At 53.1% G+C, this 18,693-nt stretch overlaps 2 protein-coding genes across 7 annotated transcripts in view; one reads left to right on the top strand and one right to left on the bottom strand.

Moving 5' to 3' along the window:
• ASTN2 (astrotactin 2) overlaps positions 1 to 18,693 on the top strand; it is a 338,016-nt gene that overhangs the window by 216,630 nt on the left and 102,693 nt on the right.
• Positions 4,140 to 11,321, bottom strand: TRIM32 (tripartite motif containing 32). 6 transcript variants are annotated; one of them, XR_007709031.1, is made up of 3 exons: positions 11,248 to 11,320; positions 5,926 to 8,365; positions 4,140 to 5,790 (listed from the first exon to the last, which is right to left on the bottom strand). XR_007709031.1 is itself a non-coding variant. In XM_050714603.1 (3 exons), the coding sequence occupies exon 2, from the start codon at positions 8,296 to 8,298 to the stop codon at positions 6,355 to 6,357; it is 1,944 nt and encodes a 647-aa protein (XP_050570560.1). In that variant the 5' UTR covers positions 8,299 to 8,365; positions 11,248 to 11,320; the 3' UTR covers positions 4,140 to 4,332; positions 6,341 to 6,354. The 6 variants fall into 6 exon arrangements, 2 of the variants coding, with proteins under 2 accessions (XP_050570560.1, XP_050570559.1); XR_007709033.1 differs by having other exon boundaries at positions 4,140 to 4,270; positions 5,742 to 8,365; XR_007709030.1 differs by having other exon boundaries at positions 4,140 to 4,332; positions 5,742 to 8,365.

Below are 18,693 nucleotides of genomic sequence, written 5' to 3' on the forward strand. Positions count from 1 at the left end.
CGCAGCACCGCGCAGAATTATTTTAACATTTTAATCAACTCTGTGGCTGCCAGGGCAGCCAGGGATGTGGGTCAGCGCCTGCGCATTGATCCCCGCAGCCAAATGGAGGAGAAAGTGATGCAGCTCCCATGAGGGCTGCTGGAAAGTTTGTTCCCCCTTTGGAGTGAGCATGCTGCAGGCACACCGGCGTTTGCAGGCAGCTCTAGCCATAGAAATGCAAAATGAGCTGTTTTGCTGGTGGACACGGTGTGCTGGGGGGCAGAGCTGGTGCTGAGGACAGGAGCAACCTTCCCTGTTGGCCCCAGGGCAGCAGGAGCAGGGGACAGGAAGGGCAGAGCCAGACAGATGATTTATGGGGATTGTTGGGAGGCAGGAGCCCCAGGCGGTGACGGAGCCGCCTGCCCCAGTCCCAAGGGTGTGCAGGAACAAATCCTACAAATGAGAGGCAGCGAGGCCGGGCTGCTGCCCATGTAATGCAGCTGCTGGGTGCCCATGCTGCTCCCCTTCCTGAGCACACACAGACGCTTCCCCAGGCTCCCCTGAGGAACTGAGTGAGCAAACCAACCTGAACCCAAATTTTATCTCATGCAGAACGATTAAAATCCCATTTTTAGTGCCTGCTTGCTCAGGCTCTGTGCAGCCAAGCCACACTTTAACTCGGAGGGGCCCCCGGGTGGGGGACCTTGAGATCGACCTGGCCATCAATCTGTGCCACGGGAGCCCGCCTCAGTTTCCTCCACCACCAAAGGCAGCATTTAACACCGATGGCACTTCATTAAGTTCCCACCAACTGTGTGAACGTCTTAATTTGGTGGCTGGGGCCAACGTGACAACCCAGGCCGCCTCCTGTTGCATTTAAGACCGGGCTGGGTTTGCCTGGAATGGGGTTAAGCGGCTTCGCAGCAGGCCCGGTGGTGCTGCAGCCGGGGTTTGTGGCTCACGCAGGGGTGCCTTGGCTGTGGCCGAGCAGTGCCTGCACAGTGTCAGGGCTCTGTGTGCCCCACTGGGCCCCGCAGTGAGCAGGCTGGGGCTGGGCGAGAGGCTGGGAGAGGACACAGCCAAGATGGGTGACCCAAAGTGGCCGCACCATACAACATCATGCTCAGGAGGTTGGGATCAGTGCACTGCAGAGACACCGTCCCGAAACACGCAGGAGGAAAGGGAGGGATCCCTCCACCAGCAAATAAAGCTGCCAGGGGTGCTTCATCCACCAACAGGGATGTATTGGCTCCCTGGCCCCCGGCTTCTGGCTGGATGAGGAGGAGAGCTTGGCTAGGAAAGGGAAGAGCAGCTCTACAGCAACCGCTGACAGCCCCGGTGGGATTCTCCCAGCACTGTTCTAGCTCGCTCGTTCCCACCGCGCTCCACAAAATGCAGAACAAATGTCTGAGTGCTCTGACACTTAGAGAAAATGGAGACATTATCAGTGGTAACGTGGAGGGTCTCGTCTTGTCAAGCATTTGAGTGACAACTCTTTCCCTTTGCGCCGTGACGACTGGCAGAGCCTCAGCGTGGGAGACTTCTGTTCTCCAGCTGGGAAGAGCTGGGAGAAGAAACGCCGTGCCCGTGGCTCGCTGCTGGGATCACCGAGGAGGTGGGAGAGGGGCTGGAGGAGCAGGGAGCGGTGTCCTTGTGCTCAGGATGTGCAGGGCACAGGTGGAGATGCAGAGGTTCTCAGTACCAAACTCTTGCGTTGCTGCAGTGCTTTAGGTCCTCAGTGCGTGACCTCTTCTTCCCGCGTGTCCTGCGAGCAGCAAATCTCTCGAGTGTCCTTGGCTGGGGCTCCCTGGTCCCGCTGGGCACTCAGCACGCTGGGTTTTAGAAGTGGCTGAGGCAGGTCTGAAAGATGTTTGCTCTCAGGATCTGGTCTGTTATTAAAAGAGGCTGTGCTCTGGCAGGTCCTACCACGTTCGCTAAGGCTTTCTGACCATCCATCTGCCCATTACTTGCTCTTCTTCTCTTGGATCGTGTGTCATTGGTTGCATTTACCCTTAAGAGGTTACAGTTTCCTTGCATTTTTGTCAACTGAGCAATTAGACAAAGATCTTCATAAAATATAAGCCATAGGATGCAGCCTAGAGGTCTGCTAAAAGGGCAGTCCATATTCTTCAGAGTAGGGTCTGTGGATCCCCTCTGTCCTTGCAAGGTCTAATTCCTCTCCCTTCAGGTCTGGCTTTGCCGTAATATGATTAAGATGGAACTAGTCCATGGGAACCTCAAGTTCTCAATTCCTAGACGCAATCAGGTGCATTAAGAAAGCGCTAGGGCAAGCTCTGCATCTATTAGAGGCACTAACGGCTTTCCCTCATACCTGCTTGTCAGAAGTAATGTGTAGGGAACTTCCCTCTCCTTCAGATCTGCTCCTATAAACAACCGCTCTATTACCTTCGTAACGCTCTCACCGCTTGTGGTTTATATCCTTATATTTATTTCAAAACCTCAGATTTTGACATTTTGTTCAGAGAAGGAAAGAAAAAACAATTTAGCTAGTTGCCATGAAATTTAGTTTAGACGAAAATATGTCCTGTGCCTCAGTCTGCTAAATGACCTTATGCACTGCTCATTGTAATCCAGAATTGCCAGGCAAGTAGAGTAATTAGTTGTGCAAAATGAAATAACTTTAAATCCTCACATTGAGTAATGACCCAGAAAAATCACTTCAACTATACAATAGAAAAGACCGAAAGCATCTGGCTTTATTTTTACTTCTGTGGCTCTGCCCCCTTTGATTAAGAAACACTCTCTCCCCCTCATCCCTTTCGAAACCGTGGCTGTCAGCTGCTGCCCAGAACAAATGTTCGCAACTTAGTTTGCCTCTGCCCTACGAAATCATAACTTCTCGTAAAACGTCAGGCTGAGCCTAGCAGTACCGGCACAGCAGTCGTTCTGCAAGGCTCGTATACATTTGATAAACTGGCGACTTGTCGCTGCTTAAAGAGCTGCTTCCTATCATCCGAGATGAGCAGGAGTAATAAAAGCCTTCGCCCAGCTCAGCAAACGGTGCTGGGCGGCGGGGCGAGGGGCGAGCTCGCCCGTGCTGGGGACAGCCGGCTGTCTTGGAAAACCGAGTACGAAATTGCTTCGCTCTCCTTTGGCTCCACGTAAACACGCTCTTAGGAAGACTTTAGGGCACGTGCTGTACAAAATCACCCAGAACAAGCAGCCAGCCCTCACGCCGGTGAGTATGGCACCTCCACGGCCGTGCGAAACGGAGCCAGAAAGCGCCGAAATGAGCCAGGGACAAGTGGGGTGATGGCAACCCCGACCCCAGCCCGCAGCCACGTCCCGCGTGCTCCGTGCGAGTGGATTCTGAGCAGGCCTTGTAAGCATCAGGTATCAGCTGGAGGGAGAAGTAAGGTATTGGCCCTGCGGGAGTATCGGTGCGAGTGGATTTAAGAAACCCTAGCATTTGTTTATGAGGTGGGTAGGGAAGTGTCAGATGAAGTTACGTTAGACCTGCCAAAGAGATCAGATTTATCCCGCACATCCTGACAGCATAAAAGGGGGCTCATAGCTGTTGTGTTAGCAAGTCTAATTCCCACCGGCCGTAAAAAACAATCTGCCGCCAAAGGGAGGAGATGAAGTGTTTTTAATAACAAAATGAGCCGTTTGCAATGCACTTTTAATTGGATCAATTTTTCCTTTATTACACAACCTTTAAAAATCAAACACATACGTGTAACCAGACAAGTTCTTTCTCCAGGTAAGGAGCAGAAGGCGAACTATTTCATCACAATCCTTAATTACTCCGTTTCGTCTCATTTGGCAGACAATCACAACATTGCGTGGGGGCACCACGGCAAGAAATACAGCTCCACAACATCATCTCACAGTCACTATCGAGTTTTGTCAGGGGAAGGGCATACCCTGGGCTGAGGACAACAGGTTTTCTTTTTGCCTTTTCTGCCTGAAACCCCAGACAAGAAAAAGAGCTGCAGACAAAGCCCACCCAGGCACCTTTCGCTGTGCCTACTCCCACCGATGCAGAGCAGAGCAGTGTTATTTTTCCCAAATCTCTCAGTGAGAAGCAGATGACATGCTTTGTTTGCGCTGTGTAACCAGTAACAGACTGGGGTAACCAACTGCTCAGCCCGTTTACTGGACCAGCTTTGACGTCGCTGTAAGCACTCCAGGAAACGTTCTTGCTTAGTGTGATGTTTATTGCAAAAAAAAAATTCCATTGGAACAGAAAACGACAGAGGTACATATTATCATAGATAATATTGCTTCAATTATTCAGGTCCACGGTAGCTTCCTGCTTGGAGCAGTTCTTGGAAACAGGAGAGATGTTTAAAAGGGATCAGTAGGAGAGGAGCTGCCATTACCATAATACTGGAAAAAAATGCCTTGAGTTACAGTGTAATTAACTGCAGAAGGTCCCGGTAATAGTAGTCATCTCCCAAAAACATACATGCAAGATGAGATCAGCTCCCCAAATTGCTGTTACATACCGTAGGCGACTGCCCCCTCCCACCCAAAAAGAGAAGCAGGGGATGTAAATCATTATGTGCATGTTGATAGCCTCAGCAAATACACAGAGCAGCTCAGGAGGGAAGGGAGAATTAAATTCCCTTGAGCTCCTTTAGTGTCTTCCATCATCTACCCTTAGCCCCTACCCCCTTCTCTACGAGCTTTTTCCAGCAAATTTCAGCAAGAAAAATTTGTTGCCGTGGTCAGGGGGCACCTCCATCCCACAGCTGGCTTTTTGTCGGCTGAGCACAGCAGGAAGGGGAAAAAAAATAAAATCCTACCAAAAGGGTTTTGCTCCCAGTGCTGCTTCTGGAAGCCCTGCAACTGCAAAGCAACTGGCTGCGGCTGCTGCTCTGAAGCCTGTTTTGCTTTGCTGCTTCACTAGGGGAAAGTCTATGGGAGCTTAAAAAAAATCACCTGTTGCATACATGTTGTTGGACAAGTAGCAAACAATTTGCTGTAGCTTGGCAGCCACCATAAAATCAGCTTTTATACTGTCTGCCGTGCCCCCAAATTCGCAACTACGTTGTTGATAGCAACAAATAAATGCACTGCAGTGTAACTATTATCTGTGGCAGATTAACATGCTACCACTGTGTCCTATTTAAATGCGTCTTTCCATCAATAAACTATTCCAGGCGAGCAGCACCACACTGAGGTACACATTTATCAGCCAGGAGCGTAGCACTGTGGGGGCCTTGGTTCACACAGCTGCAGTTTTGTGCTTCATTTGGCCCAAAGCCGTGATGAACATGAACTCCGGTGCCTGCTGGTGCCATAAAAAAGCTGAGGAATGTAGCGTTTTGCTGCGCGAGGAGAAAAAGGCAGTGCACCAACGGATGTGCTTCTGAGTATTAAAAATAAAAGTGAAACAATCCCCCCCCCCCCATCCCCATCGTGGGATGCAAAGTGCAGGTGGGTGGAAACATATTGCTGAATGCAAGGGATGCAGAACGGTGAGGTGCAGGTGAACACACAGCGCATTGCATCTGATCATGTTTATTACCCTCTCCCAGCCACTCCCCCAGCCCTTCCCTCCCCCCAGACAAAGGTACCAGACTTACCTTCGCAAGACAGCTCCCCACGATACAATTAATAACAAAACACCTCCAAATATCAACAGTATGTTCCCCCTGCTTTTTTTTTTCCTCCACCCCCCCCCTTCTCCCCCCTTCTAACTAGCACAGTCCTTACTAGCACTAAAAGCCCCGCTGCCATCAGAGGGCAGCTCTCTGGCTCCGTTCGGCCTCCCATGATTGCACTGTACTCACTTCACATCGAACAGACACGGTTCACAACTGGCACGACAGGGGCGATCTCCTGAATACCAGAAAAATGGAGAGAGAAAACCCTCGCTCTCAAGTTTGAAAGTAAAGCTCCATCTCTGTGCAGTTTAAGAGGGCTATTTTGTTTTATGCAGTGCTGCAATCAGAAATTGCCTTCTCGAGTAGTTACCCAGACAACTGCTACCGAGTTCCTTGCAAATACCACGGCGGGAAGAGGATTGCCTCCCTAGTCCTCTAAGGAAGGTGATTTAGAGCAGTCAGTCGGTGTTTATGGCACAAAGGAAGGTAGTGTGGCTGAAGCTGTAGTCGATGTGGCGTAAGGAGGTGAGAGCGTTTACGGAGTGACCGCTTATTGAACAAGGAACCAGTAGTCCAGAAGGATTCTTTCCTTCATGCTTGTTCTTTTTTATTGTAGAGATTCAAAAGAGAAAAAGCAGACCACCACATATGCTATTTTGTTTCTAGACACAAAAAACGACGGCCTCTACGCCAAAGCCCCTTCGGCTATGGCACACAGTCATCCTGAACTGGTTCCTGTCAGGTTGCAGGGAGGCTGGAAGAATCACTAACGAAAGGGGCTTTACCTCGAGAAATGCCTTTAAGGGGTGGAATATCTTCTCAGATGGTAACTGTAGATCTTAATGCAATGATCCCAGCAGTCCAGCACCAGCAGCTGCCCTTTGGGAGTGATGGCAATACCAACAGGACAGGTGAGTCCTTCACGGATCAAGATATTATGGCCTCCTCCTTTGGGAAAATGCAGGATTTCTTTACGGCTGCTGTCAGCAACAATCAGGTCTCCCCTGGCATCCACACACATCCCAGCGATGCACCTGAAATCTTCATTCTCGGAGAAGAAGTGGCTAATCTGGCGCCCCAGCTGCCCATCGGGGCCGACGGAGCCAATGGAGAAGCCCCCTTCTAAGTGGTGCTCGTACTGGCGGTTCTCCAGGTTCAGCCCCAGCCCCTGGGTGAAGTATATGGTCCCTTCAGCATCGCAGGTGACAAACTTGGGGCGCACCGCGCTGCACAAGCAGCTGTACTTCACTACCCCCACCCCGCGGTCCACGGTGAAGCACCAGAGCTTCCCCCCTTCCACATCGGTGACCACGAACTGCCCGGAAGGCAGCGCTGCGATGCCCCACGGCTTGCTCAGCTGGCTCCTGTGGCACGCCACGCAGTGGCCATCCATGGTGTACACCTTGACTGAGTTATCGTAGCTGTCGGTCACGCCTATCAGGCCATGGCAGTTCATGGTGACAGAAAGGGGAGTCAAATTGGGCAAGTCTGCTCCGAGGAAGCTCAACACAAAACTATCGATTCCGCTAGGGCTCCGGCGAATCTCCTTCAGGAAGCCCTTGCGGGTGAAAACCTGGATTCGGAAATTGCCTCGGTCTGCCACGAGCACCTCTCCTTGTTGAGTGACGTGGAGGCTGACAGGCAGATTGAACATCCCCGGCAGGCTGCCCTTGGAACCCATCTTCTTGATGAAGTGACACTGCTGGATGCTTGTGGCTGCTTCGGGCATCCTCGGCTTGGCTGGGGAGGAATGCGGTGTGCAGCTGGCCTCTTCGTGCACCAGGTCAGGCTCCCTGAATGACACCGAGGAGGAGGATGCAGTTTCCATGAGTGATTCCTCCATGTTAACCGTCCGGGGTTTCTTCACCACCTGCCCAATCTGCAGCGGTCCCACGTGGCTCACCTTCAGGAGCTCAACCTCTTGAAGAGTCAGCTCCCTTGGGAGACTGTTTGTCAGTTCAGGCTCCTCCTCATCTGCTGCCTCCTCCAACAGAGCTATATCTCCCTGCTTTATTTTGGCAAGGAAATAATCACAGCGAGACAATATCTGCACTTCTGCTAAGTTCAGTAGATAAGCTTGTTCCTCCATCACCTGATTATTTACCTTCTCCACTTCAGATAAAGAGGTGGTGAAGAACTTGCGTGACCTGGCAAGTTCTTCCTGGATCTTGCGCTCTTCTTTGCTGTAATCTTGCAGAACTGCTTTGTATCTAGACTGCAGGTCTCTCGAAACACCCTCCAGAGATGCTTTTCTTTTCTGCAGATCATCCATGAGCTCCCGAAGTCTGGCAAGCCTTGTCCCAAATTCCCTCCTACGCTCCTCAGCAGCCTCTTTGATAGCGATGACACTGTGCCCTTGGGGCACGTGCGATGCCTCCTTGCAGGGCTCACATAAAACCAAGCTACAGCTCTTGCAAAAGTGTCTTGGCAGCCTTCGCCCGCAGACCTTGCACATGAGGAGACCCACCACCTCCCCCAGTCCTGCGGTGTCTATGATCTTCAGCACAGTGAGATTGTCAGTCAGTTGAGCTAAGTTTGTGATCCGGGTGATTTTGCTGCAGAAGGGGCAGCGTATCCCATTAATGCTGTTAGCCAGCAGTTTCTCCAGGCACTGTTTGCAGATGGTGTGCCCGCAGTGTAAGAGCTTGGGTCTCAGGTGCTCCTCGGTGAAGGACTCCATGCAAATGGGGCACTCCAGGACCTCGCGGAGTGCATCCGAGTTGAGCTGAGGGGCAGAAGCCATGGCTTTCGAAGCCACCTTTAGCCTGTGCAAAACCTGGTACTCACATTTATTCCAAAGAGCTCCGGTTCTGTCAAGAAAGAAGAAAGGAAATGTGATTTATGTCTTCACCAGCAGTTACACATACATGCAATTTATTTCTGATTTACCTCCCAGCCCTGGAAAATAAGAAACCCAGTTGGCTTTCCCACATTTGGAAAGGGAAGATTAATCATAGCTCATCTCAGAGCGGGAAAATTCCAAACCTAACTTGCAGTGTCTAGTGCAATGAATTATTCACTTGCAAAATTTGTAAGTAGAACTGAAAGAAGTGTAATGGCAGCAATAAGGAAGCCCAATAGATATTGATGACTGAATCATCTCCTCATGGTGCCCATCTCCCGCTGCCAAGCATGCGAGTTTACATAATTTACTCTGAAACCCAGGGAGATTAAGCCAAGCGTTCAAATGTGGCGCATCAAAAGAGGAACCAGATGGTGCGATGCTTTAGGCCATTAATATATCACCTCTGGAGACCTACATTCAGATATGACATCAGATACAAATGAAATAAATGTGGTTGCTTTAATCTGCTTTTCTAGATAGCCAAAACAAATGTTCAAGGTTTCGTATGTTTGCCAGGAAGCAAACCTAGGAGGAATGATTTGTCAGCTTCCACTCGCTGAGAATTACTGTGCACGGTGAGGACTGCACACCAGTGTCTCCCGTCAGCCTCTGCCATGCTCCAATATGCTTCAGCACGCAAACAAAACACAGCTCGCCGTGGCAGTGTTCTAGCAGGCGTAAGCAGTTGCAGGGAGTTAACAGAACTCCAAACACTTGTTAATACAGACTGCAAGTGTTCACTGGTAGTTCTTGTTCTTAGCTTAATCGTATGCAGTTTCTCCTCGTGCCGTACTCTTGTAGCATTGCCCTCGTTCTTACGTTTTGGTTCAGTTTTTCAGCACCGTGGCTGCCATTCAGCTTCAAACCAGGTTCCTCCATCCCCACATCCCTCTCAGCAGGGAGCAGATCCCAGCAGCTGTCTCGCTAAAGCAGCCATCCATTCAGAAGGAACAGAGCAGGGTTCACATCATTAAGTTATTATTCAGCAGACTGGGTTTCAATACCTTTGCTATTGCCTTGCTTAGCCTTTAAAAGAAATGGGGAGAAAACATTTCCTTTAGGGGGAGAGGAGGAGAAGGAAGTAGTTAGTCTTTAAAACGAAGAGCCGGTCGCAGAGGGATGTGAACAGAGCTTTTTCTGAATAATGGCTGCACGCATGCAGCACTCTCGCTTCCCTGCTGCGTTTGCCTGCTTCATCCTCGGGAGCATTTCAGACAGAAAGGTTCACTGTGTTTCAGCTTAGCGTTTGCTCAAGTGGAAGGAGACAACTGCAGTGAAGAAAAGTTCTTTATGTTCGTACAGAGAAAAAAAAATCATTTTAATTTATCGGCTCCGCGGTTGTTTAAGGCCCAGATTCCAGGGACTGATTCAGTGGTGTGCCAGAATCCCCAGCAAGTCCCAGGCTGGGATCTGATCCCCGGCTCCCCGGACTGGTGGCACAGCGAATGTCACATGGGTGGCACCTGGGGAGCTGCGGCAGTCCGGGTGCTGGCACCGAAGAGACTTCCCTTTTATTCTTAGCCATGTCCTAGCTGTGGAAGGAGAGGCCTGGGCACTGCCGTGTAGATCAGAAACATTCCTCTGAGGGATGAAGATCTGTATTTTAAAATGTTTTTTTTTTTTAAATAATGAAATATAAGATCCAAGGCTCATTATTATTTTCCTTGAAAGTATGCCAAAAGACTTGCATAGGGAGGGATGAGGTAGAAGTGCTGACATCCGAAAATGAGAGTTACATAAAAAGCTGCCTTCAGAACAAGTACTGTTATCAACGTAAAACGGAGAGGGGATTTTGTTTAGGTTTACCTCACGTCCAGTTTTTAGAACAAAGATGTGTATGATGTGCTTTTAACACGTAAAACCCTTGTATCAGGATGCCAGCACGCGTCTTAGTGATGTGAAGTTCCCGTTCAGCTGCACCGTGCCCTCGCAGCCAGCCGTGCCCCCACAGATCGCTCACGGTGCTGCTCTGCGCACCGGGCGGCCCCGGGGCAGTTCCTCTGCCGCAGGGAAGGGCGTTAGGGGAGGCCTGAGCAGAGGGCCAGGCTGTAAAGCTGCGTGCAGCCTGTAAGTGGGCGCTCCTGATATTCAGCAAGATTTTCGTGGAGGTCTTTCCCGACCTTGGTGGCTCTGCGATTGTCCTGCCACAGCTTCTCGTGGTTTCCGCAGCTTTTGGGCAGCACGGGCTGGGGGAGCAGCGGGCTTCCCGTGCACTTCGCAGACGGCCTTATTACCTGCCAGGGTCCAGCTTCGCGAGCTGGTTCTCGCTTTACTACCAGGTTTCAGATGTGTCACTCGGTTCCAGCTTTATCGCAAGGTTCCAGCTTCATTATCAGGCTCCAACTTTATCACCCACTTCCAGCTTTATCAGCAGGCTCCACTTCTATCACCAGGCTCCGGCTTTACCACCCGGTTCCAGTTTTATTACCGGGCTGCAGATTTATCACCAGGTCCCAGCTTTATCACCAGGCTCCATCTTTACCACCAGCTCCCAGTTTTGCCCCCCGCGGTTCCCGTTTCATCACCAGGTTCCAGATTTCGTGCCCGCTCCCACACTTACCGCCCGGTCCCAGCTCCGTCCCCAGGCTCCCGTTTCACCACACGGCTCCCAGTTACCGCCCGGCCCCCCCCCACCGCGGGCCGCAGCAGCCCCCGTCAGACCGCCCCGCACCGGGGGCTCTCCTCAGAGCCGCCACCCCCGAGCCCTCCCTCAGGCCCCTCAGGCCCCTCAGGCCGGCTCCCGCCGCTCCCCCGGCAGCTGACGGCGGGGCCGGGACCCAGCCCGGGCCCTGCCCCCTCCCCGCGCCGTTACCGCCGCGCCCCGCCCCCCCCCCCTCCCGCGCCTACCTGCCCGCCGCCGCCGGGCCGCGCGCGCCGCTCCCCCGCCATGCCCCGCGCCGCCGCTCCCCCGTGACGTCAGTGCGCCGCGCCGCGGGGCGCGCTGGGAGTTGGAGTCCTCACAGCCTCCCGGGTCAGGGCACGGGGTGCGGCCTGCCTCCGCATGCTTCTGTCAGGAATAGTTAAAAACATATATATTTCTTCATTTTTGTCCCCAGTTTTGTTACGCACCACTACGCACTGAGGTTCCTGCCTGTCAGTAAAAGTTAAAAATCGTTTTTTCCCCTCATTTTTCCCCAGTTTTATTACACACCACTTTCTGCACTGAGATTCCTGTCAATAAATATTTAGATTTTTTTTAATTTTATTTTTTCTCCTTTTTATTACATGCCATCCTGTATTGAGGCTTCTGCCTGTCAATAAAAGTTAAAAATCTTGTTTTTTTTTTTCATTTTTCCCCCATTTTGTTACACACCACTTTGCACTGAGATTCCTGTCGGTAAAACTTAGAACAGAATAGAATTTCGTAGAAACTTAATAACCTTTTTTTTCTTCATTTTTTTTCCTGTTTTATTACACACCATTCTGCATTGAAATTCCTATCAATAAAACTTAATCATCTTTTTTTTTTTTTTTAATTTTTCCCCCAGTTTTCTTACATGCTATTCTGTGCTGAGATTCCTGTCAATAGAAGATAAAAATCTTTTTTTTGTTTTCATTTTTTCCCCCATTTTCTTACACGCCCGTCTGCGTTGAGGCCCCCGTCTGTGTATATGTACTCAGCTGGTCTTTTCCATCCTCATTTCCACCCCTGCTGGGCCGCAGCCTCTTTGCTTTCTGTCCGGCCTTGCCGGTGGAGGCAGCGCCCCGGCTGGGTTTCGGGTCTCACACCACAGCTCTGCATTTCTCACCCCTCTCAGAAACCGCTCCGAAGCAGCCCGTAGAGTCCCAGCACAAAAATGCCTATTTTTAGATGCAGATGTAATCAGTTGATTGCGTGGCGCACATAAATATTGCCAATGAGCAGATCCACAGCTGCGGCTGCTTACTCGAGCACTTGCACAGGGCACCTCCTGGCAATAAGTCCTTCCTCACAGTAGCCCAGATGCTGGCAGTGGTGGCCAGCGAGCGGTGCAGGAAATCAAAGGTTTGGGGGGAATTGTGCACTTTGGGGATGGATCCTCAGTCAGGGGAGAACTTTAGCTCTGGTGTTGAAAGAGGTGGCGCTGCTGGGTTTTGGGGACTCGGTTGGCGGGTCAGGATCGGAAGAGCTGAGATGGACGAGGTGGAGGAGGCATCCGCCAGGGCACTGAGTTGGACCACGGGGTGCTGTGTGAGGGTGTCTGAACGGAGACGTGCTGCTGGGAGGCCTCTGTAATCCCAGCCACACCATGCAGGGGAAAACAGGCAGGGTTCGGAAGCAAAACCTGTGGCTGTACCCTCCAGACCAGGCTGTGAGCTGTCACCTGCAGGGTGGCCTTGCTGAGTAGCCGGCCTGGTCCACCTGGTGGTTTGGTGATGGAAACCCGGTGGTCGGTGGGACTGTGCCCTCAGCAAGACCAGGCACAGGGTGCCCCTAGGAGCTTTTTGCAAGAGCTTTATGTTCAGCTTTCTGCTTCCCGCAGGGCTAACTAGAGAGGGTGTGGAGGCTGCTGCTTATGAAGCTCTTCATAAGCATTAAAAACTTCTAAAAAATAAGACAACATAGCTTTCTATGAGGCCTCCTGCAAAAGCTGTCACATCTGTGCCCAGCCCCTGCACCTTTTCCTGCCATTTTCTTTAGCAGCCCCAGGGTGCTCCAGTGGAAGCGCAGGCTGTGACCGTGCTGGGGTGGGCTCCGTAACCCTTCCCGAAGCACAAGGGATTGGAAGAGCCACCTTGGAGGCTGCTCCTGTCACCCCCTTCTTGCTCTGCAGATTTTAACGTGCTCACAGCACGTGCACTCACCCAGATTGATCCCTTCTCACACATGGGAGGTAGCAAAGGATGGCAGCTCTGTCGCACAGGACTAATGAGTAGAGTCGTTAATCATGTAATCAGTCATTTCCCTCCTGCCTCTTCCCTCCTCCTTGTCGTCCCTCTGACCTTTCTATCAGACGGCTCTTCTACCCATCAGATGGGCTCTGATGGCTGAAATCAGAGGCAGGATTTCAGCAACCCGATCGTGGCTCTGCCCTGGCATTTTGCAGGGTTGTGCTGGTGTGAGGAATATCGGTAACACGGGCCCCACTCCAGCTCGAATTTCATTCAGGAGTCTTCAGGCTGCTTCACTGATAGCAGAGAAATGAGTTTTACTGTTACCCAGTGGTGCAGTGCAGCAGATCAGGAAATGGCCGGGCTTGGGGCTTCCTCTGCGGGAGCACAGGTGGAGATCTGTGGCATGGAGAAATTCCATCTGTGAAAGAGGTGAGCTCGCAGTTTAAACATTTGTCACAAACCCTGCATGGGGCTTCTCCATCCATATGTGCAGGGAGGACAGCGCACCCTGCACCATGCCAGCAGCCGTGGGGCCCAGACCTCATGCTGAAGGGTACAGTGCATCCTCCGTGGGGTTTGCTGACCCCAGCAAGGACCAGGAAACAGCAGAGAGAGCAATGCAGGCAGCGAAGGCACTTGGAGGCAGAGTGGATGCAAATCTGGGCTTGTCTCACAAAGGAAAATGAGTGAGATTTATGTTCTCCTGATTTCGTGCTGTGCTTCAGGCTCCACGCAACAAACCTCAGCGGGAAGCTGCTGAGCACAGAGTCCCTGGGGTGAGCTGTGCCCAGGGAGGGGACGTGGGGCTTGCTCCCACCTCCGGGCATCACCACTGCATCCAGGTCGGACGCGGTTGTGGGTCTGAGCGCAGCGAGTGCAGTCCAGTCCTTTGGGAAATGCGGCAGGTACGACTTGTTCAGCCAGGTGGTCTGGAAAAGTGGCTTGACCTGGAATGAAGGACCTGCCTTGCCCTGTGTTGTGGTGGGCTGCATCACAGTGAGCTCAGGGATAAAGAGCCAAAGGGTGAAACTCCCCGGGAGTCCCCCGGGAGATGCTCTTTCAGTGATGAATTTTGCAGGGAATCGAGGTGGATGTTGGGATTGAACCAGCGTGGTCTGGCAGATTTTGTGAGGTCCCACGTCTGAAAAAGGAACGCTTTGGGGAAATAATCCTTTAATGCATCCTGGGGAAAAAACAAAGGACACTGTGGACTTGGTTAGAGGTGATAACAACGAGCCAATGCTGTTACCCAGTGTGTCAGGGTATGGGGACCCTGCACCGTGACAAGGAAGGACAGGGAGGACGTGCAGCCAACAGCCCATGGGAGACAACAGCAGCAATTTGGGGGTCGCGGAGCTGTCCTTGGGGTTTGCAATGGCTCAGAGGCAGGGGCCAAGCACCATGGTGATGCTGAGGATGTGGTGGGCAGGGCAGGGCTTTGGCGTGAACCAGCACAGGCAGCGGGAGGGCTGCTGGGCTCTGCAGGGCTTGCAAAACCAGGCACAGCAGTGGAACCTGTGCTGCCCACTTTTATAGAGGTTTGTTTGCGTGCGCTAAAAACCCTCCCGGATTATTTTTTTTTTCCTGAATGCCCTGGACTTGCAAGGCTGTTCTTGATGGTGTTAAGAAACATCTCCTCTATCTGTGGTGTGAGTTTGGCTGCAAGCAGCGGGTAGAGCAGGGGCGGCGAGCGGGGTGCCCACAGAGGGAGGCAGCGGGGCGCTGGGGGCACGGTGGCCGCGGTGGGGTGGGAAGGGGTCGGGAAGCCCCAAAGGGAGGAGGCTGCTCCCGGGGGCTGCCAGAGCGGCTCCCCAGGGTGTGGGGCTGGCCTAAGGGCGAGAGCCGAGGTGCTGGACGGGCTCGGAGCAGCGTTTTGCAGCCCGAGAGCCACCAGAGGGCAGCAGGTCCTCACGGACCAAGCTGGCCACAACTGCCCCCACAGCCCCACCGGTGGCACGGCCACACGCAGCCCACACCGCTCGAGGGGGGCTCCCACGGGCACTCTCCTGCTCGCCAGCACCAGCACAGGGGATGCTGGTCCCTGGCAGACAGGCTGTGGCGATGCCCAGCCCCAAACTGCCCGTGCCATCCACGCAGGATGCCACGCCGAGGGATGGACACATTGCTCACGGTTCCTCGGCGAGCTCCCATGTGCCGCAGCCGGTGCGTGAGCCCCACACACACAGGGGTTGCTGGCTGCTCGGTGGCTCGGCCCTTACGGTGTGTCCTGGGTGGCAGCAGGGGCTGGCACTGTGCTTCCCATGCACGCATCCCGAGCGGGTTCCCCTGCCATCGCCCCACGCCTCCCCGCAGCACCGCGTGCCCAGCGCTCGCAGCAGGCAGCGATGGAGCCGGCTGAGCTCCGCACAGACCTGTCGGCTGCTGCTCTGACAATAGCTCACTGCAAGAGAAATTCCCCGGCAAACATGCCTATTGATTTCCTTTCTCGCTCCCTTTCGATGGATTTGCAAACAAACGGGGTGTTTTTTCCGCCAGGTAACAAACCGGCGGCCGTCTCGGCCATAAATCCCCACCTAAATCCCTAGCTGGTGGCCAGGTCTGCCCGGCTGGAGGGAGGCAGCAGGGGAAGGTGGACCAGAATGTTCTCTGCCTTGTGTGGAAATGCAAAGCCCAGGTCCTAACTTAGTCCCAGCTGATCAGGCTGTGGGTGTCAGCAGGGTTAACCCGGAGGTATCCCTACCTGGGTCTGTTCCTTAAATTCTCTCACAGCTTCAGCTGGAGAGCTTCTTCCTCTTCTTGTTCCAAGCTTTTCTGCTGTTGAAGAGCTACCACATCCTAGCCCTGATGTGGCTACATTCTTGTGGTAAGTGGAGTGATTCCTGGTTTTGGAATGGCTCGGGATCTTTTGGAAAAGGCACAGTATAAAAGGCTGGACCATGAACAAAACCATCGCCTCCTGGGAGCCCTCAAGACCAAACAGCCCTCCAGTACAAAAGTTAGGTGTTGTATTTGGTGGTTGTTACAGCAGTAGCATTATCATGCTTCCCTCTTGTCCCAGCACTAGGAGGTGCTACTGGTAATGCCGTGAGCCTTTCCTCACGTCTGTAAGTGCTGCGTCCCCAGCAGGGACCGTGCTAGCTGCAGGCAGTGGCCTCGTGCTGTGGGGTTGTTGAGTCCTGGTGGGGCACGGAGCCAGAGCCGTGCACCGGGGCAGGTGACCAGTGCCTCTGCACGCCCCGTGCTGCTCATCCTCCTTTCTTACGCAAGGCTTGATGCTGAGCGGAAGGCTGTGATTTTATTTGTTGTGTTGTCGTTTGTGTTTTTTTTTTTCTAAATACATATTTCAGACAAACAAACAAACTAATAACTCCCACAAGTTGCCGTGATGCGTCTAACCACATCCGCGGCGCTGTGCTTCCAAGCAGATGTTGCCAGTTGCCAGTCGCCAGCAGCATTAGCGAAAGCACGTTCAGATGCAAGGGCCGATAAGGAACCCCTCCGTCCTCCCTCCCGGTGCGCTGCAGCCCCCGTGGCCGAGCCTCGCCGTGCTGCCAGGCTGGGCTCTGCAGAGCTCCCCAGCAGCAGTCACCTGCAAAGCCTTTCCCTGAGAACAAGGCAGAGGCTTGGAAGGAGTGCTCTGGGAGGTTACCCAGTCGTGCACGGGGCTTGTGCAACGTGGACCTGAACAATGAAGCTAAGTTTACTTGGCCCAGCTTGCAGTGAAGACAACAGGAGTGTTTCTGTTGGCTTCACTGGCAACCAGCGATGGCATTGCAACGTTACGTTTCAGGGTCTGGTTCTGATTCTCCAATCCAACGGCAGAAACTTCCTTTGACTTCAGCAGGAGCAGGGCTAGGCCACGCGTATGTAAGCCCCAGCAGAAGCCAGTCAGCTGGGTCTCATTGCTGGTGAGCCCTCTGCAGCACCGAGATAATAAAAGCCAGAGCAAGCCTCCAGGAGTGTGGGGGCTTCTCCAGTTCCCTGTCGGGTTTGCCTTGGGGAGCAGAGCTGTGTGTGCAGGCGGCAGAGCAAATCCCTCAAACCTGCCTTCGAGAGAGGGGAGAGGGAGGCACAGGGACCCCTCAGCTCTCCCTTGGCTCAAGAGGCAGTGGCAGGTCCAGGAACACACTCGTGTATTTGGGGGATGCATCTCCCAGATTCAGTAACTCCTCTGTGCGTCGCTGCAAGTGACGTGGGTGGGAAGAGGGCAGCACGCTCTCCATCAGGGAAATCACCAGCTTTCGAGGGACGAGTGCAGCCCGAAGGCACCTGGGGCTGACGCTTTCATCCCAGAGCACGTCGACCAGGAGAAGCACTTCCTCCGCGCCGCCTCTCCCCAGCCCCAGAGGAGCTGGCTCACGAGCAGGTTGCGCTGCTGGCACTCTCAGGTTTTAATAGCAGGAACGGGGTGATTATTTTGTTAGGACTGTACTTAAGCCCCCAAAGCTCGTTCCACAAAAGCTACCAGGAACTGCTTTCCAGTGCTGATGGCTTCCAAGTGCTCATCTGGATGAGAGCTGGTGATTTGGCAGCGAAGCCCGTCTCCCTCTGATGAGCCATGTCCTATTTCATTTTCCTCATTTGGAGTTGTACCCAGAGCCTCTGCAGTACAAGGGAACACCGTGAATTAGTTTCCAGCACACTGAACTGTTAACCTCAGCTGCAGTAACCCCTCACGTCCCCAGGAACCCAATCTACAACGCAATTCCTTTCCCCAAAGCGATTGGAGCTTCAACTGCAATAAAGAGGATTAAATGCAGACACCCATTACCACCCTACCTAGGAAGTCTGCCGTGCTGACAAGTCTGCCACCCGTCACCCGCCTCGACGGTCAATCTTCTGTGGCTGAGAAGGTGGCTGAGAAGGGGAGCTGTGCACACGCAGCCTCCCTGACGAGCCGCTGCTTTTCTACCTCATTTTATTTGCAGCCCTCTGCTCTTCCCCGTGTGCAGCTCCGTTTGGTGACTGCTGCTCCTGAATGGCTGCGCCCAACTTGTGTTTCCATCAGGAGGAAGGAGGAGCCCTCGCCTTCGTGCCCATCCCTTTGGAGAGCTCTTTCAGCCACCACCTCCACCACCCTGCCATCAGTGCCCTTTCCTGGCAGTGGAGGATAAACGAGGTGGATGGAGGGGCAGGATGTGCTGGACGAGCTCAGGTTCCAGCTGGGTTAGCTGTCCTGCAGGGAGGAGCTCTTGCTCAGAGGTTTAATTTGCCTTTTACTCACCTCGGCTTGCTCCTTCCAAACCGAGGTGGCAGCTGAGGAGGACCAGGGAAGGTTGCTCTTCCCACTTATCCATCCCACCCTGTACTACTTGTTGGTACTCTAAGAGCCCCTGAGGCCACAAGCACCATGAGCAATTGCATCGCGTGCCCCGTGCTTCGAAGCAGAGGGGACGCAGGCAGAGAGGCCCAGAGCAGAGAGCCCAGAAAGGTTCCTGAAATGAAGCATCCCCACGCAGTGCTCCAACAGCATGGCTGTGCCGCCCACCCAGCCTGGGCTGCCTTCAGGTCCTCTTC

Source organism: Cygnus atratus, chromosome 19 (assembly GCF_013377495.2).
Source record: "Cygnus atratus isolate AKBS03 ecotype Queensland, Australia chromosome 19, CAtr_DNAZoo_HiC_assembly, whole genome shotgun sequence".
NCBI lineage: Eukaryota > Metazoa > Chordata > Aves > Anseriformes > Anatidae > Cygnus > Cygnus atratus.